Source organism: Silene latifolia, chromosome X (assembly GCF_048544455.1).
Source record: "Silene latifolia isolate original U9 population chromosome X, ASM4854445v1, whole genome shotgun sequence".
NCBI lineage: Eukaryota > Viridiplantae > Streptophyta > Magnoliopsida > Caryophyllales > Caryophyllaceae > Silene > Silene latifolia.
Window position 1 is genome coordinate 56,237,780 of NC_133537.1, and position 17,105 is coordinate 56,254,884.

General features: G+C 36.4%; 1 protein-coding gene and 1 pseudogene across 1 annotated transcript; one reads left to right on the plus strand and one right to left on the minus strand.

Annotated features, from left to right (window-relative positions):
- The first annotated feature begins 351 nt into the window (after window positions 1–351).
- Window positions 352–4,896, plus strand: LOC141623317 (large ribosomal subunit protein uL3z). Its single transcript, XM_074439428.1, has 6 exons — window positions 352–456; window positions 657–762; window positions 1,598–1,708; window positions 1,809–2,113; window positions 3,648–4,057; window positions 4,437–4,896. Exons 2-6 carry the CDS (start codon window positions 678–680, stop codon window positions 4,699–4,701), a joined length of 1,176 nt encoding a protein of 391 aa, XP_074295529.1. The 5' UTR covers window positions 352–456; window positions 657–677; the 3' UTR covers window positions 4,702–4,896.
- A 1,140-nt stretch (window positions 4,897–6,036) lies between these two features.
- On the minus strand, window positions 6,037–13,341 carry LOC141623318 (polypyrimidine tract-binding protein homolog 3-like; annotated as a pseudogene).
- Between the last annotated feature and the right edge of the window lie 3,764 nt (window positions 13,342–17,105).

Below are 17,105 nucleotides of genomic sequence, written 5' to 3' on the forward strand. Positions count from 1 at the left end.
ATAGTAAATTAACGAATGTAAAGAAAGTTCACGCGAAGATTTACATGGTTCGCTACAAAATTAGTAGCTACGTGCACCCTGCGCGGATATCAAATTTCACTTTTGTGAAGATCATAGTACAACAGTAGATCGATTGGTATACACACACGGTTGAATTAGAAACCAAAAGTACTATCGAATTCTACCAAACAAGTTTGGTAGTCTCAAGAGACAAAAGATACTACGCCAAATAAAATCACAATAAACATAAGATGGGCTGGGTCACAAGTATTAAAAGATGCAGAGCACATAAAAAGTAAAAAAGGGCAGCCCAAGGTAGAATGAACCCAAAGGCCTGAGATACACGACATTCTGAAACACAAGTGTTTTGTTGTATAAAAATGCGAATGAGTAGGGTTTTAGATTTTATAGGGTTGTTATCGCTCGCAGTCGCTTCGCTACACCACAATCCACAAGGTTATCTCTCTTCTACACACACTTTTGTCATTCCATCTCGTTAATTATCAGATTTTGTTACATGTTGTTTTACTTTAATTTTATCATTTTTGTCTATTTTAATTATGGATGTTGATTTGAAATGTTTGTAATCTAGATTGGAATGAATCTATTGGAGTTAAATGTGGTTGTGTGTTTTTGGAATGAATGAATGAATGTAGGTAAGAGAAGAGAAGAGGAAGATGTCTCACAGGAAGTTTGAGCATCCAAGGCACGGTTCCCTTGGGTTTCTACCAAGGAAGAGGGCTTCTCGCCAAAGAGGCAAAGGTTCTCTATTTTTCTCCTTCCTTCTCTATATTACTAATCTGTTGATGTATTTCTCAACATTCTGTTAATTTAAGGCATGTATATATTACTAATCTGTTGTGCTAGATGGCTACTAAGTACTACCCTCATCCCTGGGCACCAATATAACTGCTCTCACCTGCTTTACCCGACTATTCCTATTCCCTTACCGTACGCATCTTTCCTCGAAACTTTCACCTTCAACCACTACTTTAACATCCAGTGGATGAGGTCATTTGGGGATGGATTAGGCTTGGCATCGTTGTTGGTGGATGTGGGAGTAAAGTCCATAGTTTATCGCTCTCTATTTGGACCCCACCACCCTTGTCAATAGCGCAACCCTATTGTGCAAGTTGTTCAAGTGAGGGTTGAGGTCATTGTGCAAGAGTGTAAATGGAGAGCAAAATAATAGGTGCTCTTTATTTTCACTATTGTACATCCTATTAACATGTGAGTCTTGAGTTAGTGAAGGGGAATAGGGTGCTGTAAAGCTGGTTGAGGGTTGATGGTTGTCGTGGATAGGCTAGTGGTGGGATGGTAGTGAGGGGAAAGATTGAGATTATATGTGGTACTGCCCCAACACTCTGTAGTAGTCGGGGTATAACTGTTTAATTTTTCCATCCCCGCTCTTGTTCCTAATAGTGGGTGTATTACTGTGTTACTACATTTTACATTGCAACTTTATGTCATTTAAAGTACAAGCAAGGTTGTTATATTCTGTTTGTGTCTGAATTGTTCTTACGTCCATTATTATTGTCTTAGCTTTTCTATTACTGTCATTAGAAATCTCATACAGAACTTGTTCATTTGTTTCCAGTGAAGGCTTTCCCCAAGGATGACCCCACCAAGGAACCAAAGCTCACTGCTTTCTTGGGTTACAAAGCTGGAATGACCCACATTGTCAGGGAGGTTGAAAAGCCTGGTTCAAGTATGTCACTTATCCATTGTCTACTTGATTCATCATTCGTTTCTGTCTAAATTTTGCTGCAATTGAGATTTATGGTTATGTTTGTGTTTCTATGATGCAGAACTCCACAAGAAAGAAACTTGTGAGGCTGTCACCATTGTTGAGACCCCTCCAATGGTTATTGTTGGTGTTGTTGGTTACGTGAAAACACCTCGTGGCCTACGCACATTGAACACTGTCTGGGCTCAGCATCTCAGTGAGGAGATCAAGAGGAGGTTCTACAAGAACTGGTGCAAGTCCAAGAAGAAGGCATTTACTAAATACTCCAAGAAGTATGAAACTGATGAGGGAAAGAAAGATATTCAAGCTCAGCTTGAGAAACTCAAGAAGTATGCTACTGTCATCAGGGTTTTGGCTCACACTCAGGTAACTTGGTAAATATGTCTCTTTTTATTTTTGTTTTGTTAAATGTGAAAAACTTTTTAAGTCGTATTCTGCCAATTGATAGGTTTGGTTAGTTTCTCGTGTACCAGTTTCTTGTATCACATAGAGCTGGACTTTTTTTTTTAATTCTCTGAGAGAAATTAATGGTTTCATTGTTTAAATTGCTTGACTAACAACAAAGTAAAATGGGGACAAAATCCGATGAAGGTAGTAGTTTTGAGCTGTTAATAATTGGGTTATTTAACATAAATTCTCCAAACTATAGGGGGTCTTCTCATAATACTCCAAGCTATACTTTAACTCAAAATAAACTCAACTTTTGGGTATCCTCTCTCAAAATAGAATTAGATGACCGATTACCTGCTTAGCCAGTCATTATCATCTCCATTTTTTTAGTTACAATATTAATAAGAAAAAAAATTATTTAAACCACCTTGTCAAACTCAGTCGCCAAAATTATTTAACCCCTTCCCCCTCAAACAATTATTCTACTGTCAATTTTTTTTTAATAACAAATACACCTCACGCCACACCTCACGCCACCATCTTGCCTTGCCAAGCTTCGGCCTACTTTCAGGCGCGACACCACCATCAACCACCATCCCTTAATGTCACCACCATAATTAATAATATCCGCACTCCCTTACTCCGACCACTGCTCCTCAAGCCGCCGAAGCCCAAGAGGTGGTGGCGGTCTAGAAGGGGGAGAATAAGGATTGGGGCTGGGGGGAATTAGGGTTTGCGAGAATTTGGGATTAGAGAAGACATATTTGAAGAAATCGGCCATTATTGTTTGTTAGGGGGATTGGAGAAGAGGGGTGAGTTTTGAAGGAAGTAATGAAGTTTATGGAGATAGGTTGTGGTTGTATGTACGGCTTGAGCTATGGAGGATCACCAGTTACTCATAATGCCGAATTGCGTAACTAATTAAGAAGTAGAAGACGGGTAATTAGCAATAAGTACCTAAAAGTGTGGATTAGATTAAAATTAGTGCAGGTTGAGCAAGGATTTTGCTACATATTTGTGGGAGAATTAAATGAAGACTGAAATTCAGGGGTAAAAAAAAAGGGAGGAACTTGAAGGTTGAACAAAATGAAGATAACAATGGAGAAAATTGTGGAGAGAAGAAAAATAAAATAAATAAAATGGATGAGTATAATAAAGTTGCACTTTATGTGATATTGGAAGAGGTACAAGAGGAAGGGAAAAAAAGAGGAAAATGGGACCCGTAAAAGAAATAACCTGTTGTTTCAGGTCATTAAAAACGCAATTCTAGTATAAGATAACGGGAGTAATAGTTAAGTATAATGCCAGTTAAATTGAAGTTTGGAGTAATTTGAGAAGGACCCTAATAGTTTAGAGTATTGGCATTAAATAACCCATAATAATTTCATTGTTTAAATTGCTTGACTAACAAAGTAAAGCGGACAAAAATATCTGATGATGGTAGTATTTTTGAGCTGCTACCAATTTTATTGGTTGTATCTGCTATACTCATGTTACTTTTTACCGACAGATTCGGAAGATGAAGGGTTTGAAACAGAAGAAGGCTCATATCATGGAAATTCAGGTCAATGGTGGCACAATTTCCCAAAAGGTTGACTTTGCTTATGGCTTCTTTGAGAAGCAAGTACCAATTGACGCTGTTTTCCAGAAAGATGAAATGATTGACATTATTGGTGTGACCAAGGGTAAGGGATATGAAGGTGTTGTTACTCGTTGGGGTGTCACTCGTCTTCCTCGTAAGACTCACAGAGGTCTACGTAAGGTTGCTTGTATTGGTGCTTGGCACCCTGCCAGGGTTTCTTACACTGTTGCCAGGGCTGGTCAGAATGGTTACCACCACCGTACCGAGATGAACAAGAAGATCTACAAGCTCGGTAAGGTTGGTCAAGAGGATCATACTGCCATGACCGAGTTTGACAGGTTAGTGCAAAACAGCAATACTTGTCTATTATCTTAACAATCTCTCTATATATACCTCAATTTCTTCATGTTATCATTGGTCAAGATCTCCTGCCATGACCGAGTAACTACTGTCTGTTTTCATAATATGTTCTCGTTTGGTGACACTCCCTTGGACCCTTAATATCTGAAAAATACTAGTAATAAAAGGTTGATAATAATATTGAAAGTCAAATGCTCTGACACACTTTTTATTTTAGACATCATAGAGAGGGACTATCTCATACGGTATAATATGTGTGTCAATCTTCCCATATCAGGCAGCTTCATTAATTAATTTCGTAATTTGCATTATTCATGTATCACTAATCTTATTGTTTTGGTCTATTTGATAATTTAGGACCGATAAGGAAATAACTCCCATGGGCGGTTTCCCTCACTACGGTATAGTGAAGGATGATTACCTTTTGATCAAGGGTTGTTGTGTTGGACCTAAGAAGAGGGTAGTAACCTTGAGGCAGTCTCTTCTGAAGCAAACATCTCGAGTTGCTCTTGAAGAAATCAAACTCAAGTTTATTGACACTTCCTCAAAGTTCGGTCATGGTCGTTTCCAAACTGCTGATGAGAAGGCAAAGTTCTACAATCGCGCGAGTGCGAAAGCCTAAGTCAGTGAGCACTTGAGCAGTTCCTGTTTGTAGTTTATTTATCTAGTTCGCTTTGAGAGAACTTGAATTTCCCAAGGATTCTTTTGTTGCCAACTGAAATACCTTCTGTTTATTGAGTTCTCTTTTTGTATTCATCAATATGTTAAAAACTTTTTTCTATAGACTCGATAGTTTTATTAAACTGCTTTCACATCATCTTAAGTCTGAACTCTTCCTAAAGTAGCTGAAATGCTCTGCTTTATTGATCGTATATTATTGAGGACCTTCGACATCGTAAGCATTACGTCAACTTACAAGGGATGTGGAGTTAATTCGAATTGAATTATTGGCTCAATGAATGAAGGCTCGCTTTCTCAGTTTGTCCCATTGGCAAAAATGGTTCTATGATAAATGTCTATTATAACTAAAAATTCATGTTCCGCAATAAAAACAGATCTCTGTAAGACTGTAATATTGAACAGTTGGTCCTGGAGAATTCGTTAACACTTGACTCAGAGGTCTGCGTAAAGATGCTTGTATTGGTGCGTGGCGTTCTGCTAGGGTTTCTTACACTGTTGCCAGAGCCGGGCAGAGTGGATACCACCATCGATCGTACTGAGATGAACAAAAAGATCTACAAGCCCGGTTAGACTGGCCAAGAAGATCATACAGCTATGACCCGAGTATCACAGGTTAGTGCTTAAAGTTTTGTGCGTAAAAATTATGTTCCCAGTTGGGATTTTGATAAATAATTTTTCACAAGTTTTGTGCGTAAAAATTATTTTGAAAATTCCCTAAAAGTCTATCATTATACATGAGAATTATTGATAGAGTCCGTCACTCAATGAGTCAGTGTGATTCTGTACCTGGGAAAAGAAAGCAAGCCACCTACTTTCAGATTTGGGTCCCTTCAAACATCTCGGGTTGCACCCAACCCCGTTTTCTGGTTTGGTTAGACCCTTTTCGTTATAGTTTGCACCCAACCTCGTTTTCTGGTCATTCCGATTGAAACCATTTGGGTGTCTGTTGAACAGTTATTTTGTGTAGGGTTACTACTATACTTGCTTTCATTATACTGGATAGTTTGCACCCAACCCCGTTTTCATTATACTTGCTTTCGGATTTGAGTAGGTTCAGATTTTGTGTAATGGTTAGTTTGGGCCGTTGGTCCTAAGAAGAGGTGGTCACCTTGAGGCAGTCCCTTCTTAAGCAAACATCTCATGTTTCTCTTGAGGAAATCAGACATAAGTTCATCAAAACACCCTCAAAGTTTGGCTGTAGTCGCTTCCAGACTAGTGATGAGAAGGCGAAGTTTTACAATCTTGTCAAGGCCTAAGTTATTTACCATATAGGAGGGGCAGAAAATGGCCTTCAATTAGATATAAGGAATTTTAGTCTCTAGATATGCAAGATGTTTTGAAACCGACGCACTAATTCTCGCTTGAGAATAATTTCTAAGTTCCGGAAATACTCCAAAACTTCACACGAATTTCAGCGGGATCATATCTTGTGCAGTCAGATTACCTACGATGACAATAAAAATTGGTGACTCGGTGCCAACATTATTGAAACTGAATTTTGGGTCGTTTTATCATCCTATTGATAAGAACAGGTCTCGAACGCAGACAAGGCTGATCGCAGTTTGCCAGTGCTGTTAACGACGAACCAGTCTCACCTATCATGACAATTTTATTGTGATCGTAAGCCCATATGAAAGAGCAACAAAAGAGCTTTCACAACATAATGAAGTTCCAATTTAAAGTTACCTCAACAGCACCATCTTTTAAGGATTATGTGTTGTGTGATTGGGAGAAAGAAATGCGGATGATTGATCCACATATGGGAGTTGCGTGCTTACAAACAAGGGCTTCAGTTGCAAATTCTTCTGTCTCGAACAAGACCAAAGCTTGTTTCTTCCCATTAACCTCGAAAAGCTTCGTGCTAACAACTGGCCCGTGTTCCTCGAGGAGGTCTAAGATTTCATCCTCATTTATGTCTTCCGGAATGCTCGATATATGGATCATTTTGGTAGGAGAACAACAACATCGGTAGTATTTTGCAGCATTCCGGGTAAAACGGTTGAGGTTTGAATTCTGAAAATCCCGAGTCTCAGGAGATGGCGTTATGCTTGAATACTTGGAATAGTTCACCTCAAGTTGTTTCCCAAACAGGAGCACTCCCTAATGTATGTAAACATGAAAAAAACGGTTAACATGAGAAGAAATTGTTTTGAGAAATGGGGTATGGTAAAAAAAAAATTGCACAACTAACCCGATCCAGATGATCTAAGCTGAACCCAAGCTGACCCAAAACAACCTCACATCCCAGCCCCAACCCACTGACGCGATATTGTCTTAGCCACCCCAAATGGCCTGACTGACAAAAAATGGCCGCAATGACCCGTTTCCCATGTCAATCGTATCTCGTAGAGGGTACATGTACAGTAAGGGTTATAAAACACCAAAAACTTGAAAATTTATCGATGCCCAAGTCAAAAGGTCTATAAGCACATAGGCTTTACTAAGATAGTAATTTATTCAAAGAAAGCCTCGCAAAAAAAAAAAAAAAAAAAAAATTTAAAAACCTATGCACAGAAAGGTAAAGACAACCTTGAAATAAAACGAGAGAAATACAACTACACAAGACAACTTAATTCTGTTTTAAGCTTCAACATTAGGTTCTAAAGGAGTGTACCGTCACAACAACAATACGTTCAGAAAATGGTGGGATAAAGGGGCACAAATGTACACAGTTTTACCCATGTGTTAACAACATAGAGAAGTTGTTTTTACATAACCCATAAGGAACATAGTTAAATTGATGCTACTTCACAATTAAAAAGCCTAGCCACTTTAGTGGGTTATTTTACGTTATTTCTTCATAGTGAATAACAAAGAATGACAAGCCTCTGGCTCCATTGGAAACGAAGAAGTTAAAAATTACTCCAAAGTGTTATTTAAAAAGAAAAAAAAAAGTTTAATAAAGGAAAAAAATAATTTAGTGAGTGATCTTGAAAGGTAAATACTATCATTACCATGGGGTAATAGGGTAAATGTGTGCAAACAAAATTCACTATGATCAGATCTTCAAGCCTGTGATGTGGTATTTTGATAAATTTACCAGTCTGCTGATATAATTGTTTCAGCTACACACATGCATATTGGTAGTTACTTTAGGCCCCTGATAAACATATACTCAATATTAATTAACTTCATTACTAGCTATTACCATGCATTTTCTTAAGATAAACGGCAACACGGCAACCATCTAACAAGTTTTATAAAGAATAGACAAAAGTACTTTTAAGGGCTGGATGCATGGGATAGAATCGTAGACAAGAAAACAAAACAAACCTTTAAAAAATGGACAGCCAATTCTGCCTGAAAGCCATCGGACATCTCAACAAGCGCGTGATCAGGTTTACTTCGAAGAAGCTTGATCCTTACAATGTTTCCATACAACGAAAACAAATTGAAAAGCTTATCTTCATCTATTTTCTGACAAATTTTACAGACAATAAGGCAAAGGAGAGGAGACAATATCAACCTGATAAGAGAAACTCATTAGATTAGTCAAATTGCAAATTTACTTACATCAGGGTTCAAATTGGATACTATGACCGTACATCTGTCATTCATGCCACTAACACCAGGAGGAAGACCCCCAGCAAAAGCCGCAATAGATGCAGAGTTTCCATCTGCGGAGACGAGCAATAAGGATAGACATTCACGGTGTGTTTGGATACAAAAATGGTAGGGAAAAAGGGGAAGGGATGTAAAGGAAGGGAAATGAATGGAGAGATTTTAATTTGCCTTGTAGGAGGGAAATGAAGGGATCCATTTCCACTCCCTTCTAAATCCCTCCACCTCCATTTTGCTAACCAAATAAAGGAAATTGATTCCCTCCATCCCCCTTCCCTCTAAATCCCTTATCCAGACGCGCGCGCGCACACACACACACACACACATTTGCTTTTAATGGCCAAGTAGCTAAGCATAATGGACTGTAGTGTGAAGGAGTGACCCATAGCTACAAAGTATCGGCACAAGCCCTTGAAATATCAATCGTTTATAAGTTCATGGGAATAAGACTCACAAATCTAGCAAATATTAGGGCTACATGGGTAAGCAGGGAGGATGGCATTGAGAAACAAGCCATTGGAGGGTGAACAGTGAACTATGTCACAACCCACTGACCCACCCAATTAGGTGTCAGAAGAATCAATTAACCATATAAACAAGGAATTAAGTCATCACAATGGTTTTCAGCCATGCTGCAAACTACAGAAACAAAGGAGCGTGCGAAGGAAGAAGAGTATTAGAAAAAGTTGGTGCAGCGTGACAGTCATTTGTAATTCACAAAACCAATTACAGGCTTCAATATAGCACCCTGATCATGTTCACACTCGAGCACAATTAGCACAAACCTGTTGATATCCTACAACAAAAAGGCAAGAATACATAATTAGCCTAAATCTGGGAAGATATAGATACACAACTATAACATGTCAAAATCACGCACCTGCACCACCAGCACCATAGAGTCCATACATCCCACCTGCATCGAAATATCCAGACTGGTTCCACAAAGAAATTTTCAGAAAAATAAAAACATATAACAGGCCTCTTTGTAAGAGGTTCCTCAGGTTTCGTAAAAATATAGTGATTTTACCCCCCTTCACCAGGTGTTAATTGTTGCTCAATGGGTTCTTTGGAACGGTTTTGTCCACATTTTGCCTCTAGTGTGGTTTTTCGTTGTGGCAGGAATTTGGGGAATTTGAACATATTCCGACTCATTTGAGCCTCATCACGCACTTTAGATTCAATGAAAGTGAAAACTCGGGACCGGCGGCCGGTCGGCTGGCTGAGAGGATATTTTTGTTATTTTCAATCGTGATTTTTTGGAAACTCTTAATGCGTATCTAGTTTAGTAAAAATAGCTTGTTGAGGCTAGATCTAATACACGAAATCCTAGATCTAAAACTCTTAATTTTCCTTGCATAAAATCAAGTCTGAAACAAAGCAAAGGAGAAAAGGTGATAAATAAACATACTTGTGAACTTCTGCCTCTCTGTTCAGAAGGAAGATCTGGGTTTGTAAAATCTCTGCCATCAGAGGTAACGAATATCATTCTAAAAATTCCTTTAAATCCCTAAAGCATCAGCCACATCTGATGTCGTGGGAAATATTTTATCACATTATTCGTGTAAATCAAACTGTTACATAATTAATTTAATAAATGTATTGACTAAAAAATAAGCAAACATTTTCATGTTCAAACTCTCACACCACAATGAGAATCTGTAGCCTATTTACAACGATGGAGCATATAGTAAAGGACCGCAGAATGACCTTTTAAATTAGCTTAGTTCTTTCAACGATAAACAGAAATTGAGTGAATATTTTACATAGTTTAATGATCAGAAAATACGGCCGAAGAATGAGAGTTTCCGCATGAACGTACCTGGATCGATCATTATTGTAGTTGACTTGCAACTCTGTAAGGCTATGACAGAAGAAAAGCCACTTTAGAAGAAATGCATCTACTACCACTTAAAACTTTTTCCAACAAGAATTTATAAGGAGGAAATACAGTTAAAACCTCTTACTTTGAGTACTGTATATCTCTAACTGACAGCTACCATCATATATATTCCTTCCCTGTAAAATGTGCAGTATTAGATACCTCAATAAGCAAATTGTACACAATATATTACTATAACCAAGAGAGATGCAGACATGAAGTGCACTCATCGCAGAAGCAGCACTCTGGCGTGTCTCATACTGAATAAGAGCTTGAAAACCTATATACTCCCTCTGTCCCGGTCATTTGTTGTCCTTTTCCATTTTGAGGTGTCTCGGTCATTTGTTGTCCTTTCTATTTTAAGAATGAACTTGATGAGTAATTTGATCATTCACAATCATTTGTTCCACTTGTCATTTAGCTATTGGCCCTCTCCTCTTTCCTTGGTCTTTGTGCCAAAACCCAAGGACAACAAATGACCGGGACGGAGGGAGTATAAAAGAGCACAATAAGTCAAAGAGGCATTTCAAATAATATTATGGTTATATATGCTTATCGAACTGTAGATGAAAGACTGAAATTAATGCAGAACCTCAACAAACCACCTGAAGGTTTTACAATCCATTTCTCACTTCTTAGTTGCCATTTAATGGCGTCATGAAATGATGCTTTAATGTAAAAATGTCTTAAAGCAAACCCGTTAAAGAAGTATGTGCGTGAGAACTAACCAGCTGACTTCTGGAATGTGACAATTTTCTCCACAAATCCATACGCAGAAAACACTTCATTGAGAACATCAACTGTCATAGGGTAGAGGACATTGTGTACGCTAACCAAAAGAATATGGTTAGGCTCTTCATCCTATCAACAAAACAGGTTGAACAAGATGATTAGATGAAGTATCTTTCTTGAGCATTTGTGGCAAGTAAACGTTGCATATTTCCCATTACGGAACACCCTATCACAAAATGCCTGTAACTCAATACAATAACCAATACGTGAAAATATTACCAGCATATCACCGATAATTTGGCGGCTGCATGGCCGTATCTATAACTAGTTAACTACCCATTATTTTAAAATAGATTGGTAAACATATGCATCAGCAAATAGTGTGTGCATTTGTGGGAAAATAATTCATAAAAAAGAAGATAGAATAATAGCATGAAAACTCTACTCAAATTCCAGACTGCAAGTAGAACTGAAAAATTATAACTCTTGGTAAACATTTTTCTTTTAAGTTAAGGTCTTATCAGCCGCATTCTGTTAAGCTACATCCGCAAAATCCTGAGTTCCTGACACTGCCATATTGCCTCCGTAACAGTGAACCGCAACTGAACCACGACCAATATTAGACTTTGTACCATGACAGCGCATCAAAAAATAGATATTATCATTGCTAAAAAACACAATGAAGTGTATGATAGTAGAAAAAGTATGTCATACCTATTGAAAAATTTATTACCAAAAACACATACTGCTGGCAAGCTACACCAAGACCATATGACAACTCTGACCACGTAAGTATAGCTAAGAGTGATAATGCATAACCTTTGAAAATAAAATCAAAGAATCATAATCGTCACTCACCGTGTCTCTTTTGCGCCCCTGATTTTGATCTGTTATGAGTTCTTGATGTGAAGAAATCTGCATGTAAACATTCCGCCCCCTGCAAAGGCGTGGCATGGAAAATAAAGAATTGGACTAAGTACACTAGGGCAAAGAAGTAGTACCTCCAATAAAGAAACATAATAGACATAAGCTGCATTTTCGCACATGAGACCATTGAAGTTTCAAATCTCAAGTAAATTATAATATCAATATATATAACGAAACATTGTCACCACAATATGGAGATTAAAAGGGCATAAAAACAATGTGAAATTGAAGGCATGTAATGGTACACAGCTATATGCTATCATTATCTAACAAGTTGATAAAATGCAACCAGCTTGTGGACAATCTACAAGTTACAATACAGTGGAAATGCATGTGAAAAGAGACCAGTGGATTAATTGCTCGCAAGACTAACAAAAACCATTTACAAGGAAGTATAACTACCGGACACTAGGCTGAGAAGTTGTGAAGTAGTCCACCATACTGATAGCTGCAGCCAAATCATGCATTTGCAGAAGTGCCTGTAACAGGAAGAATGTTATAAAATCATTATGTTTATTGCCTTGCTCTTTCAAAATCAGTACCACTGGAAGTTGCATGTTGTCTACGTCACAGAGACTTTCCTAAAACAAGCGGTGGATACCCCGAAACTAGGCGAGGTTAGCTGGATATTAATCCCTGTGTCACATTTATATAGTCACCATTTAACTAGAGGTCATGCTTAAGATTCATTAATGAAATATTAGCATTACCCCTCGACTTAGAGATAACACATTACCCATTACCCCTTGCCATTCCCTTCCCCGGTAGAGTAATAACCACGATAGTATCGGAAGTTCACTTTTTTTGTTTTACTATACAATAGAAAAGCCCAATTATTTTGGGACGAGCACAGAAGGAAATAAAAACAACATAAGGTGCTAAACTATCATCGTTTCATTTCATTCTAATAAACGGATCCAATAAAACATACAAAGCACAGCTCTTTCCAACAACTTAAAACAATAAATACCATAAAAAAAGCCGAAAATGGTAACCTGATTCTTGGTACGTAGCATGACTAACTTGTTGACAGAACCAAATGCTTCAACTAACTGAAGCAAATCACTCTGTAGATTCAAATAAATACAATCAAAATTACATTACATACGAAACTCAATAACCAATATCCATAACAACATTAATGGCGGGACAAGTTTACCTCAGTAATTTCTTGGCCAACATTTCGAATATGAATAACTTTAGAAGGTTCCGTCATTCTACTGTACTACTGCTTAAAATATAATCAAATAAATCACATTATCAACGACAAATATCGATTTTAAACTCGAAACTATTCAATATTTCCGATTTAAGGATTAAAACAATAAGAAAATAAAAACAATTGAGTAACGGTAATCAAGAAAGAGAGATGAACGAACATGTTTACTTACAGCAAAGAAGTTGCTTGGAAACGGGTGATTGATAGGAATTATTATATTAATCAAAAGGTGTTATGTAAATATTATATGGATGTCCATATCTTAGAATACTCTAGAATATATTGTCTTATGAAAACTTTCTCCCATTGTATTGTATATATATACCCTTCGTAATGGAATAAGGATACGGTTCTGTCTCCCTTACTTTCTCTTGAGTTTCTCTCTCTAATTCTCATACTCTATATTTCACAACACGTTATCAGCACGAATCTCTAACCATTCTCATTATTATTTCTTTATCGAGACTCTAATCATCCTTATTATTATTTCTACGTCGGATACAATTTACTACGTACTTATTATTATATCTCGTAAAATCAGATCTGATAATCAGGAGGTTCATATCAGATCTTATTATATTATTTAGGTGATTCAGGTATGTTTTTTTTTTTTTTTATATAACTCATAGTATATGTGGAGTAATTTTAAACGAATTACATTGCTTTATGATGTTTGACCCATGAAATTGATAAACTACTCTAACTAATTGAGCAAATATTAGATTTCAATTGAATCAGGTACACTATCATATCATATCCAATGTTATATAACCAAATGTGTTTGGTGTGGTGGTTGCTCACCTCATCCCTTAACCATGAGGTCAGGGGTTCGATCCCTGCCTATGGGAATGGAGCAAACTCTTTGGCCAGCCATTTACCTCTTCGTGAGAGCACGCGTGGCGAGGGGATTATACACTGTTGTCGACGGTGGACACCCCGGTTTACACCAAAAAAAAAAAAAATGTTATATATGATTTTATGACTATGTGAATTATTGACATGATATTCGGACTAAACTGCTTCAACATAGAATTAGCTTTAACAATTTCTTCTTCTTAAAACGTATCATTGCAGTAGATTGTAGAATACATGATAATTATTTCGTTGCATATGGCATATACAACCATGAACGTCTCAGATATCCATTCATTGCATTCATTGAGTGATTTTTTTTAAAATTTAAAAAAAAAAAAAAAAAAAAAAAGGAAAAGGTTATACGGACTAGAAGTCTGATATACGAAGTATGCTTTAGCGAGTACGTAATAAAGGCCGTATGTTTCCAAAGTTGCAATGGGTTTGTTTATTTTGCTTTAATAACACGGATGATTAATGTAGACCCGACTATAATTAGCTAACCATAACTTTGTGAATATCCATGCATAATTGATAGTTAGCTTTCTATACTAATTGTGTTTTACCGGTAACAATGAAAAAAAAAAAAGTTTATGGTTAATAAAACTGAAGGTCAGTTTATTTATGGGATTATCTTAACACTAATTCAGATGTACGAAGTAGAAAAAGTTGGATTATATAAGTAGCGTAAAACTTTGACCAAACCATTTTGAGGCCAAACATGAAACTGTATTCTATTCTTACAAACCCCAATACATATGATTGAAATTCCTCTAACAGAAAATTACATATTGTATGTCATATCCGTATGTACATGATACTTTCATATGTTTGCGGTACTATGTTAAACGAATGTCATAATTGTATAAATCATTATCATGTTTTATCTATTTGGTAGATTGTACATATTTTTAAGCCTGGTAGATATGGTAACCAAGGTTTGGGAAAGGACATATCATATAATTTTGGGGCCTTAAATTCCAAAAGATATTATAAAGATGAGAGATATGTCCATATTATAACTTTGACCTGAAGTTCAAAGTTTTAAAGGTGTGTATAATTTAACACCGTCTCATCAGTACAATATATTCATATTGTATAAAAATAAGTGGTTAGAAGTCCACGTCTATGAGTATATGAACCGCCGTTCAATTTAAAGCGGTCTTTATGAAAGGCAAAATTATTTGCGACTTGATTCTTGTTTACATGACGTTGAACAGTATAATGAGATATGAAATTTGATCCATTCTTTGAAGTGAATGTGACATCTCATAAAGATTCTGTCTGTAGTAGAGATCGATAATATGGCGTTATGATAAGCCTAATATTGCGGCCTTAATTGAGCCTAATGATGTGACCTTATTGAAGTAAAGAAGCCTTAATTGAGCTTAATGATGTGGCCTTATTGAGCCAAATTTGTTCATTGAAAGAAATGAAAATATCTCTTGAAAGGGAATATTTCATGAAAGGTCATATGAAAATACTCAAAGAGTAATGTATTCCTTATTGGAATATTGGTGAGTCTTGCCAACATATACGAGACACATGTTGTGTCATATGTCACATTATTTATCTGGCCAGATTGATTATGAAAGATTGTCCTTGATTGTGGGCAACTAAAAAGGTTGACATGAAATTATTCAAATGTGACATTAAGGCCATCCGGGTTCTTATTATACCCGTTTTGATAAACCTGAAGTTTATCCCAAGGAAAATATAAGTGCTGAAACTCTCTCGTGTAAATTTATTAAAGGCAAGACATTACACGAAGATTGAGTATATTTAATATTGGAGACCACAGTTTGATTATTATACGGAATCGTTAGTCTCCGAAAAGGGCATTGTAATTCAGCACATTTAAAATCCAACTGCATTATAAGTTACTCCCCAAATGTATAAAAATGCCCATATATATTCTCATCGGCGATATGAGAAATTAAGATCTAAGGTGGTTATGGTTTTTACCACCTTAGGGGGAGAATGATAAGGAAAAGTTGGTAAAAACAAACAAGTATATTATCCCCAGCTGGACCTGAAGTTCAGTGGTTTGTTTTGTTTTCAATATGAAATACATCAAGTAGAGGTTCATGAAATTAGAAATGATGGCATTCATTTGGTTATGAAGATGTATTATGATACCACTTTTATCACCTTATCAAAATGTGATATGTTACATTAAAATCTATGATTTAATTATAGACAGTTTAGCCCTATATGTGGTATAGCGAGCTATACATTAATCATAGAAAATATATGTAATGAAAATTTAGATTCTTGCCAAATTGAACAATAAAGCACACGTGAAATATAGTGTGAGAGTCATATCGGTTCACATATTTCTAGTAATAAGAAAATGGCAAGTTTGGGCAGTTGGTACTCCTATGGAGTAAGGAAATTGGGATGTCCCGGAAGTGACATAGATATCTGAATGATAATAGATGGCCTGTATATAAAAAAGGAATGGTACCAAATATATTCAGATATCACTGATTCAGTACTGACAATATCACGAGATGTTGAAATTATATCGATATGATTAAGGAACCGATATGCATTTGCGCGCGGAGTTTAATGGACTAGAAAATGGGGATCTTATATTTAAGTCCAATTTTATTGTCGACATATAATCTATGATTATAAATGAGCTCATGGACTAGATGTGTCCAGTTATTGACCTGAAGTCAATTGAAGTTATGAATATTGGAAAAGGAAACTGTACAGTTTGCATTATCGAGTCATCATTTTTTGCATTTAGAGATTAAGTTCATCCTTTTCATATTAATTAGTTTTATTTTATATAAATTATTGCATTGTTATATAACTGTTGTTTAGAATTAGTTTTATATCATATGTATGAACATATTTTATAATATTGTTTTAAATGGACAAGTGTTTAAAAAAAGGAGAAATGTTATTTTACGAGATACTCCAACGAGAATAACTCCCTATATGAGCCTCTTGAGTTTTGGGAACTCGTGATTATATATGAACCTCTACGACACGATTGAAATGTTATCGTGATTATTTCCAAAATGGAATATTTAAATTCATGTTGAGTTTACTTGAAGGAAATTATTATTGTCTCCACCTGAAGTTTGAGCATATGGGAATAATGATTTAAATGAGCTTCATGCTAAACATGTGAAATTAGTTTATGGTCCAGAAGTACCAT